The following is a 17,110-nucleotide window of genomic DNA, read 5'->3' on the forward strand; positions in this document are numbered from 1 at the left end:
TGCAGCTTTATTCATTGCATTGTTTAAAATCAGCCGGAAAATAAAAGCCAATCGGTAGGTTTATATTTATTATAAATGATCAATAGCTTAACATAAGTGCCCATCCCCAGTGAAAGATTTTTTTAACATAAAGCAACATTGCTCTTTACAGCATTCCTATATCTAAGGCTGTACTAACAAATATACTTTTATTGTATCTTTCCTACATTATTATAAACTTTGCTATAGTAGAAACTAACCTGACTTTTACCAGCAAAGGAAAGCACTATTTCTTTAAAATGTCTCATTTGAACTGAGAATGAACATCTCGTTAACAGTAACCTTGGCTGGGATTACTATAAATATTTTTATATACAAGACTAAGAGAACCAAAGGAAATTAAAAAATAAGCTTAAAAGTTAGGCTAGTTTCTTGACAGGATGAAACTGAGTAAGTACACTCATTTAGCAATGCAGAAAAAAAAAACAAACATTCGGTAATGCAGAAAACAAAATATTCCATTTCATGTCTTTAAGTGTTCATCGGAGCTAAATCACATCTTATGAATGGTTCTTGTTTTATTTTAATAGTAAGATGAAATAAGTTTTAAAAAAATGTAGAAAATTGTATACTTATTGAGAGCATAACAGACTTTGTAGTAGGCTCTAAGTATCTAAGTTGCGGTTATTAGTTTAATTTGGAATTTACAGAGGTAATAAAGTGAATTTTTGTGATTTCGCATAGCTGTTCTCTTGACCAAACAGCATTTTTCCACATTTTGTGCCATATAATTCAGTTTAGATTTTTTAATATACATATATATTGAAGATTAGGATTCACTGGCACCATGCTTAAATAAATAGTTAAAAACGCGAACTGCAAAACGAAGTTCAATAAAAAAGCTCTGGCATGGCATGGTCCCAGTTTGGTTATAACAAAAAATATTGTTTAGTCGAGAACGCTATATGATGTTCCACTGAATTAGTAATAAATTAAATGATTTTGAAATGATAAAAAAATGCAGATGTAATAAACAAAATCATTAAAAATATTATATTCCTATAACACTCGAATCTTACACGCACTATCACACAATATTTACACGAATTTCAAAAAAACTATTAATGGTTGCACGTCAAAGTCTCTTCTTCGATTTGTGCAATTTACATTATACATATATATCACATGGAAAATTATAAAAATTCGACTAGATGATCGCCAGTCGGACAAATATAATTACACATGATTTTTGTTCCTGATTTTAATAGAATAGGGCCAAATATTTACTTATATAAAAGACTTATTATATAATTTGCTTTGTAATAGATCACAGATGTAAATGTACCTTTTGCTAAAAAAGTGACAATATGATAAAATATTAGTTTTATGGTTAATGATTTGACACAGTTACAACCAAACGCCTTTTATACTAATGATAATTATTTTTTGTATTTATTGTTTTTTTTTTATTCAAGGAAAGCCGTCACAATATATAACAAAAGATACTGTATCATCTGACATATTTTGCTGAAGAAATTGACTGAATTTTTATTTAAAAATGTTTATTGTATTTTGTTTGAATACACGTTATGCATATTAAGATAGTATATAAAAAATGGGCGTATGTGACTAAATACAATAAATATTTACCATGTAACAAAAGAACCCATTACTAGAAAAACATTTTAGGATGTTAAGATTGTTTTTTAAATAGACCTTTTCATTTATTAATACTATATTAAAAGTTTCAGTTAACAGAAATTGAAGAATGGAGATCTTTTTCACTTGGAACAGAAAATACATTCTACACAGTTCTTCAATTCCACGTATCACAAGCTTAAATTAAAAGTCAACTTTGTTTTGTATCCTCCTTATTTGAAATCTTATATTCTACATTTTCAAGAGCATTATTCGAAAGAAAATTGTGTTGTGGTTTGGGAGACAGACGCTTCGTTCCAAATCTTATTTATTCCATCACATTTAATTTAAGTGGATTATAGAAATCTAGTTTAACATAACATTCTATCTTACTTTTCTTTTTTATATGTACTTTTTACGAAGACTAGCTTTTTCTCTTATCATTTAAATTCAATATCTCCTTAACATATACAGACAACTGAAATTTGCGTTTCCACTAAATATAAAAATGAAGGAATTCATTAACACACAATGTCAAATGTTTCATCCCTAAGATGTTCAAGTCACGTTGAAAGGTCCGTCTTGTTGATGACCAGTCACAGTTTTAGTTCATTCGCTATTTTGCTTGCAATATTTTTGAAACCAATACTTGTACCTGAAAAATATAATCGATATTAACGGATTAAACAAATTACACCCCGGGAATTTTGATTTAAAAAAAACTCACCAGAAATTCGTTTAAATCGTACGCCGTTTAGTGACAATCTAGGTAATTTGCATACTTCAATTTCCCATTGAACCAAACTATCGGTGTTAGGATCTCCATGAACACACAGAAGAAGAAATCTTTCCCTCTGTTCATAGTCACAGTTATTTGCATCTAATACCTGGAAGGAGATACACGATAACTTATTTATTGTGCTCTATTTTACTTGTACTTATGAAACTGACCTTCCTAATTTCTGCCATAATTTCTGAAGGATCTCGGCTCGATGTAGTCTTCATCGACCAGGTAAAACGGAGAGACCTGGGTTTTACATGTTCATCATTCTGTGTGCCACCACCAACCCTGCAATCAAACCATTCATAAAATGTTTAAAACTATACTTTTTAAATACGTTATATATATATATATATATATATATATATATATATAAGGACAGTTTACCACCTACAACAAATGACAATAATCTACGATGCCATTAAGTCAGATTTAACAAATCTATCAGCAATCAACTAACATAAAAATTGTTTTCAAGAATGTAACTGTTACTGCAAGAAAAATGCACTATTTGTTATTAAAATATATGCACACATTATGAATAATGAAATGAACGTATCATATAAAATAATAAATAAATTTAAATTTATTATACAATAATCCTACAATTTTAATAATATAAAATTAATAGCAATTTTACAGATCAATTAAAGATATTAAATATTAGGTATAAAACTAAGAAATATCAGTTTTACAAAAAACGGTTTTTTAATCAATTAAACTATGTCATAAATCAACTATCACCAAAGGTGTTATAAATAATATTTGATAATATATCGTGTCGTATATCGTTCCTGTGTATTTTCAAAAAATAAGTCAGTAGAAATTTGCCTTCGTAACATGAAACATTCTGAGTAATAGATTGTGGGGTAAATATAACTGAAAATTACCTTTTGAAAACACTTCACGATGGTGAGTTTATTTAATATATTTATCGTACTTTTAAAGTAGTTTATATGTTATGCACTTCTAGGTATTATTAAAAAAATTGAATCCAAATTATACCAAGGCTATTCGTAATGGCTCATGGCAACAGTGGAAGACATAGCATTTGTTTTATTACAGGAAGATCAAGTAATATGGACGCCTAACATGTAAGTATATATGTCTCTAATAATGTCTGTATTTATAAAAAAATTACACTGATAATGATATTATAAATTACTATATACTTATGAAAGTTAGTTGAAGGCTACAATTATTTCGGATTAAATACAGTGCATAATTGGTTAATATCATAATGTCAAATGATGAGCACTTAATTATAGTATAAAAAAAACATGGCCCTTTCACAGACCTGCAAAGGGTAAAAATATAGCAAATTTTCTCTTTTTATGTATTTCTGACATTCCTTTTTTTTCAGTGGTTGATATTAAACTTACCCTACTGAAGGTAAAGGTGAATTGCCATGTTTAACTTGTTGACTGGGGTCTAATGCTCTGAAAATAACAAAGTTAAAACTATAAGAAACACAAAATGAAATTTAGTAATGGAGGGATAAGTTAAACATAAGATGGTGTAAATTAATGTAGGAGGAAAGGAAGAAAAGCTCACCTGGGGCGCTATTATTTACATTTAATAATTTTTTTAATGGGAACGGTTTCAAATTGTTCAAAATATTTGTAGTGTAAATGTAAATACATTATATTTATTGCTATTCTATAACTTCTTTATATATTTGGGCTCTACTCATAAATTATTAATATCTTTTTGTAATCGTTTTTATTACTATTAAATTCTATTTATTACTATGAACTGTCTCAAATATAATCTATTTATGAAATGATTGATATATTGAGTTATGCTAAGTATTAATCATAACTATGATAAAACTTATAATTCCTTCCAAGTATCAATGTTTAATCAGTAGAGCTTAATCTTAACATACAACATTTAAAGATAATAGATATTCCATAAAGAATATTGTTTTGAACAATTTAAAACTTTTAAAATGTCGATAAAAACAAAAACCATTTTAAAAACAATAATTTTTAATATTAAAATGAATATAATTTATGGCAAACTATTGCTGACAAAGTTGACTAAATTATAACAGTTTTTAATTTCTCTATAATATGTTCAATGTTTTAAAACGTTATTTTATAACATTATCAATGACATATTTATGTATTTCTCTTCTTCAAACTAACAATATTATTTAAGAAAGAAGTGGAGGATAGAAAGAAGTGGAACCCAATACTTCATTCTTCTCATTATTACATAATTTTCATTTTCAAACAATATACACAAATTAAATTGAGTATCAGATAAGAAAAATTTCCTAATAATTTCTAAAACTAATTATATGACTATAGCTGTATAAATGTACAACAATTTTCGATAAAGAGAAGCTTATAAAATACTGAAGGTATACGTAAGTGCTTTTACATAAATTAAAAGCACCAATACATTATCATAAGCTTACTCTTTATCTTTCATCTATTTATTGTTAACATCTATTTATAGATAAAATTTGTTCAAGTCTCTAAGGTATCTATCGCCTACGATATTTGTGTATCACTTGGTCATTGTATAATAAGAATACCAATCTGACTGGATGGTCCTGGATGGAGGAAGAGATCCAACGTTGTAAGTTGACCTTGAGGTGCTGAGTGGCAGGTCCTCCTTTAATTCCTGAACCAGAAATAATTCACTATTATAGATGTTCACCAGTTCTCCTTCTGTTCGCACTATAATAACAGTATATTGCACCCTCTCAAGTTTATGTATATACAAACAAACATCGTGTATAATTGCAAAACCCACTGTAAATAATATATATTTACATTTTTCTGGAAAAAAATTTGGAAAGTGAAGGTTATTTTCTTATTAGTAACACCAAACATGAAAAACGTGATTTGTTTGTACATAACTCACTGAATCCTGCGAACAGTAAGGTGGTTGGCTATCACAATCTATAATAGACAATTCATTGTAAGATTTGTCCACGTCAAAATGAAGAAAAAAATAATAAGAATGGACGAACCACTCGCGCACACATAGCATCCCCCAGGTCACTGGACAAGGTCATTATAAAGCGTTACATATAGACACTAAGTTTCCATTCTTGCTTTTTCTTTAACTAGTAATACAGATGAATTTGCCAATCTGTCGCTATATGATAAATCAAAAGAATATGTCGCAATATTTTTATTGATAAAATCACCATAAAACACTACAATAAACATTAAGTTTTAAAAATATCAGACATGACCGAAAATTAACTTTTATAAGACTGTACACTTTTAAGTAATAAGTAGATAAATAAGCGTAACTTAATTAAGTTAGAGTTCAATAAGTTTAAGCAAACCTACCTATCAATTTAAAATATGTTGGATTTATGAAAGCTTTTTATTGGAATATTTTGTAATACTTTGCAATGTTAGTAGTGTTGATTTCATTATTAACATAATGTTTTATTATGTATATTGTTTGAGTATTTATTATATACATGCATATATATACGTATATATATAATAAGGTTCCATCGCCATAAAAACTGGGAAGTGAAGTTCATGATTATTATATTATCTGACATTTTTATCGAATAATATATTTATTTTAAGACTTATATAACAAATACATATATAGACAAAAACATTTATTTTTGTCAATTAGGGATGTTTTTTTTATGTTACCTACATAGATGCCATACTATTCACAATGTATATGAAATTTATATTTACATTTGGTGCATATACATTGAGAATAATATAAGCGCCTAGTAGAAAAAAAATGTTTTGCGAGATAAGCACGTTATGTTAAAAATAAAATGGTGTTATGTGCCAAAGAACTCCTTTCGTATTGGAATGTTAAATAGACAAGAAATTGATGAAAAAGAAAGAAAACGGTATAATAACGCTTTGTAATAACCCACAACACCAATTTATGAAAGAAAAACCTACTGAAAAATGACACTTTTCGGTAGGTTTTCTACTGGATATTATAACTCTTTTAGTTACAATTACAAATCAAATAATAACAGTACAGTTACAATATGCAGTAAAACTTCAAGCAGTTAAGCATATGCAAACATCCAAGCAAACGTGTAAAACAATAATTTTCTAAGTGTTAGAATGAATTTACCTTTACCATTGTCATTTTAGAGGATGTATACTAATTAATGGGTATCCAAATAAAGCATCACCAGTAATTTAATACTATCTTATTATCTATTGGATGCAGACTTTGGATAACCATTAATAGGTATGGTCAATAACGTTACTACTTTAGACAAGCTACTGAAACCGCCAATGACCGTGTGTTTACATACAGATTTGAAATCCTACCGCACTTACCCCAATGAAATTACTACAACCGATAAAAGCCCGCTTACCTTTTGGTGAAACTTTTGAGGCTGAACTTGGCAAAAAACGATTGTCTGGTGTGCGGTGAATCGCCTGGCGTGCCCTGGGTGTACTGTGCTCGGGGACGGGTTTGGCCCGAATGGAAAGTGCTCCTCGAAGAGGTGTTTCGAGGGAAAGCCTGTTGTCTGGTAGCGGCAGGTGAAGCGCTGGTTCGACTGAAATCGACATCAATCAAATCAACCGATAGATTTATAATTACAAGCCAATGAGTAAAAACACGATATTTATTGTTATTTCAAGTATGGACAATAATTCAAGTGGTGAAGATTGACACAAGTATCACAGCATCACTTAAGCATACACATTGTATGTGCTTCAGGTTTGTTATGTTATAGGTACACAAAACGACATGCATCGTAAATATTAAATAAATGAAATTTAGTTTCGAAATAGTACTAGCATGCAATATAAATTTTCCTTGGTTGTACAAAATAGCTCTGTTTAGACCCCATAAATATAAACAAAATAATAAGTTATATATAAAAAACGGCTATCTAAAATTGGGCTTTTATGTCAAAAATTTTCATTTTGATAACACTAACACCGGTGGTATTTCTTTTTCTAAAATATTAAAATCAAAGATTTGAGAACATCTTTAAATGATTTTAATACTAAATACTACCAACAGTGTTGAAGCCCATGAACTGTATTATATTATAGTCATGTTATATTAATTCCTACGTTGTTTTTTGCACTCAAATAATGGTACCAATGGTAATTACTAAATATGGAAGTTTTAGGATAACTACAAGAAGCCTACACCTACCTAGTACGCAAAGGATCATTAGCGTTTGCATTTTGGGTTTCGGGAGGGCCGCTACTGCTCACGGACGCAGATTTCACGTGGCCTTTGGCTGTGGCAGGCCTCAGGGCATCAGCGGCTGTGCCCAACAACGGTTCAGGTCTACATGCGGTTAGCAAAAGAAGATCAAATGTTATTTATCAAGAAGTCTTTTAGAGGGAAATGAGGAAAATATGTGGCGACTGCATCGTCCGAGGTTTTTTTTTTTTTGGTGAATAATGTGGTTCTACTGGATTGGGTTAAAATGTATTACTAATTTTTGTTATTTAAGTGTAGGAATAGATAAATGTTTACTCCCAAAACCATGTGAGTTATTTACTATTACTATAGGTTAGTACATCTAATTATGTACATATATATTTACATTAAATATACTACTACACTAAAATTATGTGTTCTACAAAAGCAATTAGCCAATAATGATCAAAAGTCCTTATTCCTTGTAATATCTTTATTTTATATAATATTAGATACTAATAATATGTTAACATAAAAAGTTCATTTTTTAAACAATATATTAAAAGTTATTGTATCCTTTACGCATTATAAATTTATTGTTTATTAACAATTTATGTAAGTAATAAACAATTAATGGTCAGCAAATATTAGAATTTTTGCAAAATGTCTATTTTCACTCTATTGTAATATATTACAATGCATAGATATCACAATATTTCAGCAAGACATTAGCAAAGGGTAACTTTATTTACCTAATTATAATTTCTGAAACTCAAATTAGTGCTGCGATATAATAGTAATGAAATTTTCGAGAAAGGACAACACTAACATAACACAACATTAGAGGTTAGACTTTGCTGACCATTGTATATATAATACAGTAGTGTCATGACTTTATCATCAAAATCAACTTACCCAGGGAGATCAGGTGCCAAGTTGGTTTTTTCAGTACTCTCTGATTTTCCATCATAACTAATCGTTGATCTCCTTCCAACCGTAGTCCCTAAAGATAACGTCGTATTCTTAGATACAGTTCGAGCCTTAGCGGTAGCTTGTACTCCTAATACGACAAAAATAAAACAGATGCTACAACACTAAACACAGAAATGACAGAATACAAAAAACACAAGTGAAGAGGTACATAGAAAGAATAATGATTTTAAAATAATAGTAGCAGTACGTGAAACTATATCGTAAATTATAGAATAAGATGAATGAGAGATTGACTTGGAACATTCTTAGTGCACTATAAATAATAGTGTTTGAAATTGGCTACATCTTACTAATAAAATATAGTTAATAAAAGAAGAAATCTAACAAACATGTTCTGAAATATATAGTATGACAAAATTCAGTTCTTTAAAATAGCAAGAAAAGCTATTTACAACGTGCCACAAGCTTAAAACAATAGATATCAAAAAGTTTATAAAAGTTCAAATAGTTTATATAGATCTTCAATAATATTAAGCAGTAATTGACAGTTGTGATCAAATAAATTATTCATAAAATTTCATAATACAAAATATCTAATTTTGAAAACAGAATAGAAGATCTATTTTATTAAATTATGTTAAGTATTTATTTTTCGACATATTCAAGAACTTACTATTTTCTGTAATGGTCTTTGGTTGAGCGCTAGCTGGTCTAGAGTTTAATCTAGCGCTATTTTCTTTAATGGTGGCGCTGTCGACAGTATTCTGCCGTTTGAAGCCAGTTTGATGATTATTAGTTTGAGACACAGGTACTTGAGGTTGGGGTCCCGTCCTTAACGTTTCTCCTATAAGAATTCATATTATAGATTAAGTATGGATCAGTTCGTTTACTTGCGAAAAACACCGATCTTGTACTACTTACCTATGGTGCCACCTAAAGGTAAGAAAAAGTCACGATTAAAAAATTATACCAAAAAATGCTTTATACAGGTCAATTTACACATATCAATATCATTAGTAATATTAATTTTGTTTCAAAACTGATACTGTTAACTTATATAATTTCATGCAAATTTAGGCAATTTTAATTTGTATAGAATGCAATTTTATTAGCCACATATAAAAATAAAAAACTGGTAGAATAATTTTGTTAAAACAATTAATAAATGATATAACACAAATTTGCAAAATTGCTTGGATCATCATTTAAGTCTAGAATGCAGTTATAAACCTACCGCATTTAGTTCAATTATCTGGATAAATATATAAAAGATCTACTGCTAATATGTGTAAATAGACATTTATATATTTTTTAAACCACAGCTATTTCCCCTATGCTCTTAGCATTGTTTATTTCACAGTAAAAACGAAACAAAGCTGAGGCATCTAATTACAACTGCGCCAGTATAATGGACTCTATTTTATCTTGGTTAATTCCTAAGTGACACCAGCAAAAATTACTATCAAATGTCAATTTTTGCCTTACAAGCAAACCAACACCAAAAACATATATTAAAACCAATCCTTGAATATGCAAAAATTGACATCACTAAATAATTATAATATAATGGTATTTTCGTTAGTAGTGCATTCAAAGTCGAATGTTACCTGCTAAGGGTAAAGGAGTACCAAATGCCAAACCTCGAACACCTAGAAAATGTTAGATCAAAATTTTCTCATAATATATGAAACTTTAACCTTAAAATCAGGTTAGATTGTAAACGAAACATTATTTAAAAACAGCTTTAAGCGTTTAGCTCACATTAAAAAGATCAAGCGCATTTTTTGACGCATATTTAAATTCTGTATTCTTGCAGTTGTAATTAAATTAGTTTGTACAAAACTCAAGTTTGTAAATCATTCCTCATTGTAGTAAGTAAAAACATATGGTATGGTAATAGTTGAATGTCGTCGAATATACTTGAGGTATTGTAAAACATGGTAAAGCGGTTATAACCACCACCTTAACTCTTATACTGACCTCCACTCGATGCTCTTCTATTTGGTTTTGCGTGAGTTGCCGAGATTGACCTGTGTACTCCTCTATGGGAGGGACTTTGAGCGGTCGGCTGAGGAGCTCCAGGCTGTGGCTGTCCCGTCATGTTCCTTAACGATAGGCTAGATCCACTTCGGCTACCATCACTTTCCGGCTAAAATATGTGAAAGTGATTGAAAAAAAATGATGTGATAAATGTCTAGTGCAAAGCCTTAAGCAATAATTATACAATATATTTACAGAAACTTACATCTGTACTTTTTCTGCCTAGAAGTAAATAAGTAGCATAGGCATCATCATATTTCTGTGAGTCTAATGAATTTTCTACGTCGTATCTATTAAATCCTAGGCAAACTAACGCCTCGATTCTTTTAGGATCATTCATATCTGCTTCAGGTTCAACATAAGGCTTTAGTTCATCATTTTCATACCTTTAAAAAACGAAAAATGTTGTAATAAGAAATACTTATACCAATGATATAAAACCCATCTAATAGTGCTTTATGTTTTAAAGTTATCTAATTTATCATGCTTTTGTGTTACAAATACAATTTCCACTTCATAACTAATTACCTTATAATAGACAAATTTGTCGATAAATACCAGCAAATTTTATATAAATTTGGAATAATAGTTAATAAAATACTTTGCTTAAATTACAAGTCATATGTACATTTGGGCTTATGAAAACTAAATACCGCGTTATCTGAAAGTAAATTAATATCAATTAATATACTTGTATTGTCATTCTAGTTTAACAACATGCACATACACAACTCTAAAGTGCCAACGCCATTTGTGTTTATATTGAATATCTACAATAATAGCCTTTATATTAGAGTCAACTGTGAATAATTAGAATTATGAGCTTGTTAAATTAAAATAAATTATGATTTACTTTCTGGTATTGTATATGCACTTATGAAAAACAGTAAAATTGTGCTCATATTTTAGCATTGTTAAATAATATTGTAAAGATGAGATAGTATTTCTTTAATATCGAAAAATGCTATTATCTGTAAATAATACTTTTCAGCAATGTTATAAAACACTATTAATACGGTAATTTATATAATGGAGAAGGGTGAATATGCACAAATGGATTATGTTGTGTAATTTCTAGATAGTCTACTTTATCTACTTGCACCTCATTTCGTTAACACCAGATACTTAACCTAAGACCATCTACTGTACACAACACCAATAAATGAAGTTAATAACTAACCCCACATACCCCTGGTTCATCCACTTGTCCTTCATAATAGTCTCAAGACTTGCTCTTTTTGCCGGGTTTAGTACTAAGAATTTTTTGAGCAGATTTTCACAGTCGGTGCTCATATAGAATGGGATCCGATATTTTCCTCGTAGAACGCGTTCCCGCAACTCTCTCAACGTCGAGCCGTCGAATGGTAAGCTGCCAGAGACCAATGTGTAAAGAATGACACCTAAAGACCACACATCTACTTCCGGGCCATCATATTTCTTGCCCTAAAAAATATTTATATAGTATGTGTATTTTATTTTATGATTTATTACTTTTATGTTATAGAAATCGTTGAAAATGAAACAGTTATGTTATACTCACTTGGAATAATTCTGGAGCTGCATATGGTGGACTTCCACAGAAAGTATCTAATTTGCTTCCAGGTGTAAATTCGTTGGAAAAACCAAAGTCGGCTATTTTAATATTCATCTCACTGTCTAACAGCAAATTTTCAGCCTTTAAATCTCTGAAATACAGAATAATTATATGGGATTTTTATAGCTCATATTTTGCACTTTATATTATATAATAACCGAAACAATACCCTATTACAGGTTTTAAAACAATTGTGTGAAAATCACTGTCATTATAGAAAAAAACAATACCATTATTAATTGTTATATATTAATTTTAAAAGTTGTATAAGACTAGTTACACATCAATCAGTAACATAAGTTCCTAATATTAAAATAACTAACCTGTGGATAATTCGCTTTTGATGACAATACTGCACGGCGGATACGATTTGCCTGAATTTTGCCCGAGCTTCTTTCTCCTTCATCCGACCGTGCAACACAAGATAATCGAACACCTCACCACCCGAAGCGTATTCCATTACCAGGTACAAAGTTTTTTCAGTTTCAATTACTTGAAACAATTTCACTATATTTGGATGGTCCAGCATTTTCATAATTCTCACCTAGCAAATGAACATTTGTTTAATTTTCATTGACATTTGTTCTACATAATGAAAATGACAACTAGAATAAAAACAAACACACGATATCTTGATTAATAATACATCATTTAAATCTTGGAGGTTGCTTTACTTTGATTTTGAATAAATGTTAAGATAACTTGGAATTGAGTGACAGTAATGATCCTTGAGAGTCATTACTGTAAAGATGGTCATTTATTTAAATAAATACGCTTTATAAAAACAATAATTAAATCGATATTATTTTAAAATAATGTCCTTAAATTGCAACATAACAGTATTTGTCATTCTGTCAATAAGTATTATCAGCAACAATATAATCTTTTAATTATATCCAGATTAGATTGTGGCTAATATGAAATGAAATAGATGAACAAAATGTAGAGAACTAATTTTATTTATATATAAAGGAAAAATAGATGAAAGAATAAATACGTATATTTGCCATTATATACCGTTTTGCTTTATATTTATTATTTCACATATGTCCAAAAGTAATGAAAACATTTTCCAATTCCAAAGATTTTTCCAATAGCCATTACATTTTCTAATATGTAGCACTTTTTAGTCATTTTAGTTTTGAATTAATAATTTTTTCCAATAACTATTACTTTTTCAGACACAGTATTTCTTAATGAAATTGAATTTTGATAATTTTTGCAACTTTATATCTTTGACATGTCGACTAGTAATCTTTAATAAAAACAAAGTAAATTTATGATGAAGTTGGACATTTCAACGTATCTTATTATTGACATAAACATACTTACTTCTCTAAAAAGTTTCTGTAGTGATCCTGGTGTGAGTTGTGTTTTATCTATGATTTTGATAGCCACCTCCTTTCCGGTGGGCACATGTTTGGCTAGTTTCACCTTGGCAAAATTACCCTTTCCGATAGTCTTGAGCAACTTGTATTTGCCAATAGTAGGCTCGTCGGCCATCCTGGGTCTGTTCCGACCGCTAGCTGAAGTAGTGGAAACACTTCTACCACTAGATTCCGTGTTATCATTGCTCTAAAAAGAAAACAAACGAGAAATTAAAATACGTTGACTTTTTTTAACGGGTATAAACGGCATTCTGTTGTCTTTTTAGAAATAGTTCTCATCGTACATAGTATACTGAAGACGCGGTGGTTAAATTCTCTTTACACGGCCATGAGAAGCAAAATTCCAAACCAACTCCTTGCTATTTTAAATTAGCAAAGTTTTTATTAACATATAATTGTTGTGCAACGCGCTTAATGAAAGAGCGACTACTTTTTTTTAACTATCTTTAATCAACTGTAACAATGGCATATTGTTCATTTAAATAATTGTGCTACTTTCAAGCCGCGTTGCCACACGAATTGCTCTCTTATGAAGGCTGTTTCATAAAGAAATCCACCACAAAACAAAAATCGTGTGGGAACAACACACCACCAGAGGGCAATAAGTGTGTTTCGTTAATTAAATACAAGAATGGAAAATAAGTTTATATCCTGACACTGAAAATAGTATTTTCGTTAAGAATTCTATAATACAGAGTATATTTAACAAGAGATATTTAATTAAAAACCCAAAGGAAAGTTTAGGTTTGATAAATATGGTTTCCAATAAAATTTCTGCTGTTTTGCTGGAGGAGCAGGGACAATAAATAAGTTTGTGTTGGGATTTTAAGTTTATATGAAAATAAAATATTGACTCAAAAAGAAACGTTTAAAATAAAATAATTAATAAAACGTTTCAAACATATTTAGAAAGAAGTATTTCGTTTTTATCAGTAAATCGATAACGTCATTTCTTTTATCAGCTAAGATAATATATAATCTTATTTTGGATATTTAAAAAAGTATACTTAAGAAAAAATAACCATGTGAATTATATGTTAAATTATGGAAATGCAATATAGCCGACCCTTTTAGCATGGGTATGCTGGACCAGTTGCTGGTTTTACGGAGAACTTATTAAGTGAAATATGACAAGAATTGGTTGTGTAAATAATGAATCAATTTCAATCTCATACAACAATGGCTTGCGATCATCAATTATTTTGTTTTAAACATATGTATAGCCAACTAATGTAAATATTTCATCAGTGGTAGATAATTTAATTGTTTTAAATCGTTTAAGTGAGTTTTTAAAAGTCGTGAAAGAAATGTAATTAATTTACACGAAAATTTGGAACTTGATCGTAAGGGGCTCGTTCGTCCAATTCCTTATCGGTAATTGATAATAAAAGATCACCTTATGTCTATCCTTCACCAATCTCGGTTTCCTTTTCAACATAACGACAGTTCTGTCCTGTACATCACTGGCGGTGCGATTCAATGGGACTTTAGCTTCCTCTCTCTTCACCTCACTCTTATTGATCTGATGGCCCGTGCTCTTTCTCTCTTTAATATGTCTTTTGAAATGTTGTTCCTCGTCAGTTTCCACGTCGCTCATTCCGCGCGCCTGCAGGTCCTCTATCTCTTTCGAGGGTTTTATCGGGTTCAGCAGGGACTGCGGTTCCTCCGTGTATTCGGGCATCTCGCGGTTAGCCCTTGGCGCGATGATGTCCGCTTTCTTTTTCGGCAGCTTCGTAGCCTCGACCTTTTTGAGGAACTCGGTGAATTTACGGAAATTGTCGTCTTTCTTCTGGGACTCGTCCAATTTTATGATGAGGTGCTCGACGTTGTTGAGGGTGGTCATGGTGTTCTCGATCTTATTCGGCGTGGTAGGCGGCGGTTGGTCGGTGGAGGGCGTAATGCTGTATATGTTGACGTCCTTGTTCTTTTTCGACCACTTGGACTGCTGTTTGGGCGTGTTGGACGGGCTCGTGGCACTGAACGAGGTGATGGGCGCCTTACCGCCTCGGTCCGGCATCACGATATAGCTAGTCAGAACGTTCTCGTGCTTGTTGAGATCGTTCGTAGCGTTGCTGGGCATGGCTTTCGGCGTCCCCATCATCTCGCAGGTCAGGTTCGAGTTGTGACGTACACTGTCCGATTTATCTCCGAACCTGGCTACGTTCCGGAATTGTTCTAACGTATCGCGGCACATCGCACTCATCGGGTACTTCTCTTCCTTCACCTCGTGGGAGAACGAGTCCTTGTACCGATCGCTGTACTTGCCGGCGTTCAGGATCTTCTCGCGTCGATCCCTCAACATCTTGATGCCGATGTCGTGCGGGTTCTCGCTCCAAACCTCCTTCTGGGTATCGGGTCCGTCTGCGTGGGTAGTCCTCTCGGTGTGTTCCGGCTCTCGGCTCATTATTTAGGCCTGTCGACGCAAAAAACGAGTTAAAACGGACACGGGGCCTCTCCCGAGCTGCACCAAGCGGAAGCTGGCCGGGTACCTGGCAAGGACGGAAAGCGACGGACGACACACACAACATTGAAACGAACTGAGGACATCACAAAACGTATAGACCCCGATAGCTTATCGCGGTTCCCCGTATTTACCTGACGATAAGGCAGACCATGGTTTCGCAACTATAGTTTCGGCCGTTCATCGTCGAACTCTGGGTTGAACACGCACCCCACCTTCGGATGGGAAAGGAATCCGAAACGGAAATCGACCCGAGATTCTGCTGTGAAATCGTTCCGACTAGGCGATTTCTGGCGCACTAAAGAGATCAGATTAAAAGCGTTACGGGGAAAAATATAATAAAAAATCTACCACGTCACGTGTCGTTATCAATGGAACGAGAGTGCGCGCGGCGAACCGACACACTCACAAAATCGTTTTATCAAAACAATCGAACGTTAGATACTGAACAACGTACCGAGATAGAAAAATTGAAAAAAGATACACATGTTAATTGCCGCCATTACGTATAACCAAGGTTAACAATTATCGATGGTCGTACCCATTTGCGGTTCGCGGATTGTCGCTTGACGATCGCCTGTAGCTTTTCTTGACTGTTATTGGTAGACATGCAGTTGGGGAAAGATAATTTTGGTTTTTAAGTAATGCTCATTCGTTGAAGTCACACTACGAGGGCTGTTTACTGACGAAAATGGTGTTAATGTTCGATTTATACACTTTCCCAAGCACTTGAACCAATCTTCATAATACTTTCACCATTCTGATCGAGGTACCTCCAAAACGTGGCGTCGAACGTTGCTAGCGCATTACAAGATTGAAGTGGAGTGACCTTGAGGCATGTCGCATTTTACATCTTAGAATAGCGGCTTACAAAATACTCAGAAAATATTGTCCCAGGTGTTGAACAAGTGGGGTGCCAGCAGAGACGTCCAGTAACCGATAACGAAGATTTGGCAACCCCCAGACATTGATCTCGGATATCAATAAAGAGTACTTTAGATCATTCAGTCATTGACCACCGCTCATCTTTTCTTCAATCTATTAACTTCTAATTTTCACTAGCTAATCATCAGCAATTCGTCTAGACGTTTTTTTCGTCCCGAATAACGGCCGATAAAATACCCAGGAAATATTGTCCCAGATTAAACGTTGATCTGGGATATCATTAA

General features: G+C 31.9%; 1 protein-coding gene and 1 long non-coding RNA gene across 39 annotated transcripts; one reads left to right on the plus strand and one right to left on the minus strand.

Moving 5' to 3' along the window:
- Nucleotides 1-54: 54 nt before the first annotated feature.
- LOC143198829 (serine/threonine-protein kinase MARK2) lies at nt 55-16,387 on the minus strand. Of its 37 annotated transcripts, none has more exons than XM_076408340.1 (18): nt 16,076-16,387; nt 14,877-15,893; nt 13,425-13,667; nt 12,416-12,636; nt 12,039-12,183; nt 11,688-11,941; nt 10,704-10,884; nt 10,439-10,607; nt 10,066-10,107; nt 9,380-9,391; nt 9,132-9,302; nt 8,441-8,585; nt 7,532-7,669; nt 6,735-6,920; nt 3,781-3,837; nt 2,569-2,686; nt 2,345-2,504; nt 55-2,272 (listed from the first exon to the last, which is right to left on the minus strand). In XM_076408340.1, the coding sequence occupies exons 2-18, from the start codon at nt 15,882-15,884 to the stop codon at nt 2,214-2,216; spliced, it is 3,309 nt and encodes a 1,102-aa protein (XP_076264455.1). In that variant the 5' UTR covers nt 15,885-15,893; nt 16,076-16,387; the 3' UTR covers nt 55-2,213. The 37 variants fall into 37 exon arrangements, with proteins under 37 accessions (XP_076264455.1, XP_076264461.1, XP_076264454.1 ...); XM_076408346.1 differs by having other exon boundaries at nt 8,441-8,528; nt 11,679-11,941; XM_076408339.1 differs by having other exon boundaries at nt 11,679-11,941.
- On the plus strand, nt 3,181-7,638 carry LOC143198837 (uncharacterized). Of its 2 annotated transcripts, XR_013006307.1 has the most exons (4): nt 3,181-3,310; nt 3,372-3,492; nt 3,590-3,704; nt 3,762-3,895. It is a non-coding gene; the product is annotated as an uncharacterized LOC143198837 (long non-coding RNA). The 2 variants fall into 2 exon arrangements; XR_013006306.1 differs by lacking the exons at nt 3,590-3,704; nt 3,762-3,895 and adding an exon at nt 7,500-7,638.
- Nucleotides 16,388-17,110: the final 723 nt, after the last annotated feature.

The sequence above is a fragment of the Rhynchophorus ferrugineus genome, unplaced genomic scaffold (assembly GCF_030347505.1).
Source record: "Rhynchophorus ferrugineus isolate W39M unplaced genomic scaffold, kcgeb_rfMv2 rfM6, whole genome shotgun sequence".
Classification (NCBI taxonomy): domain Eukaryota; kingdom Metazoa; phylum Arthropoda; class Insecta; order Coleoptera; family Curculionidae; genus Rhynchophorus; species Rhynchophorus ferrugineus.

Excerpts from the sequence above, each read along its gene's own strand:
- LOC143198829 (XM_076408339.1), bottom strand. The coding sequence starts at position 15,884 with ATGAGCCGAGAGCCGGAACACACCGAGAGGACTACCCACGCAGACGGA. Across the intron at positions 12,184-12,415 it reads CAAAAGCGAATTATCCACAG|AGATTTAAAGGCTGAAAATT; the intron begins GTTAGTTATTTT and ends TCTGTATTTCAG. Across the intron at positions 2,687-3,780 it reads TCACCTTTACCTTCAGTAGG|GGTTGGTGGTGGCACACAGA; the intron begins GTAAGTTTAATA and ends GTTTGATTGCAG.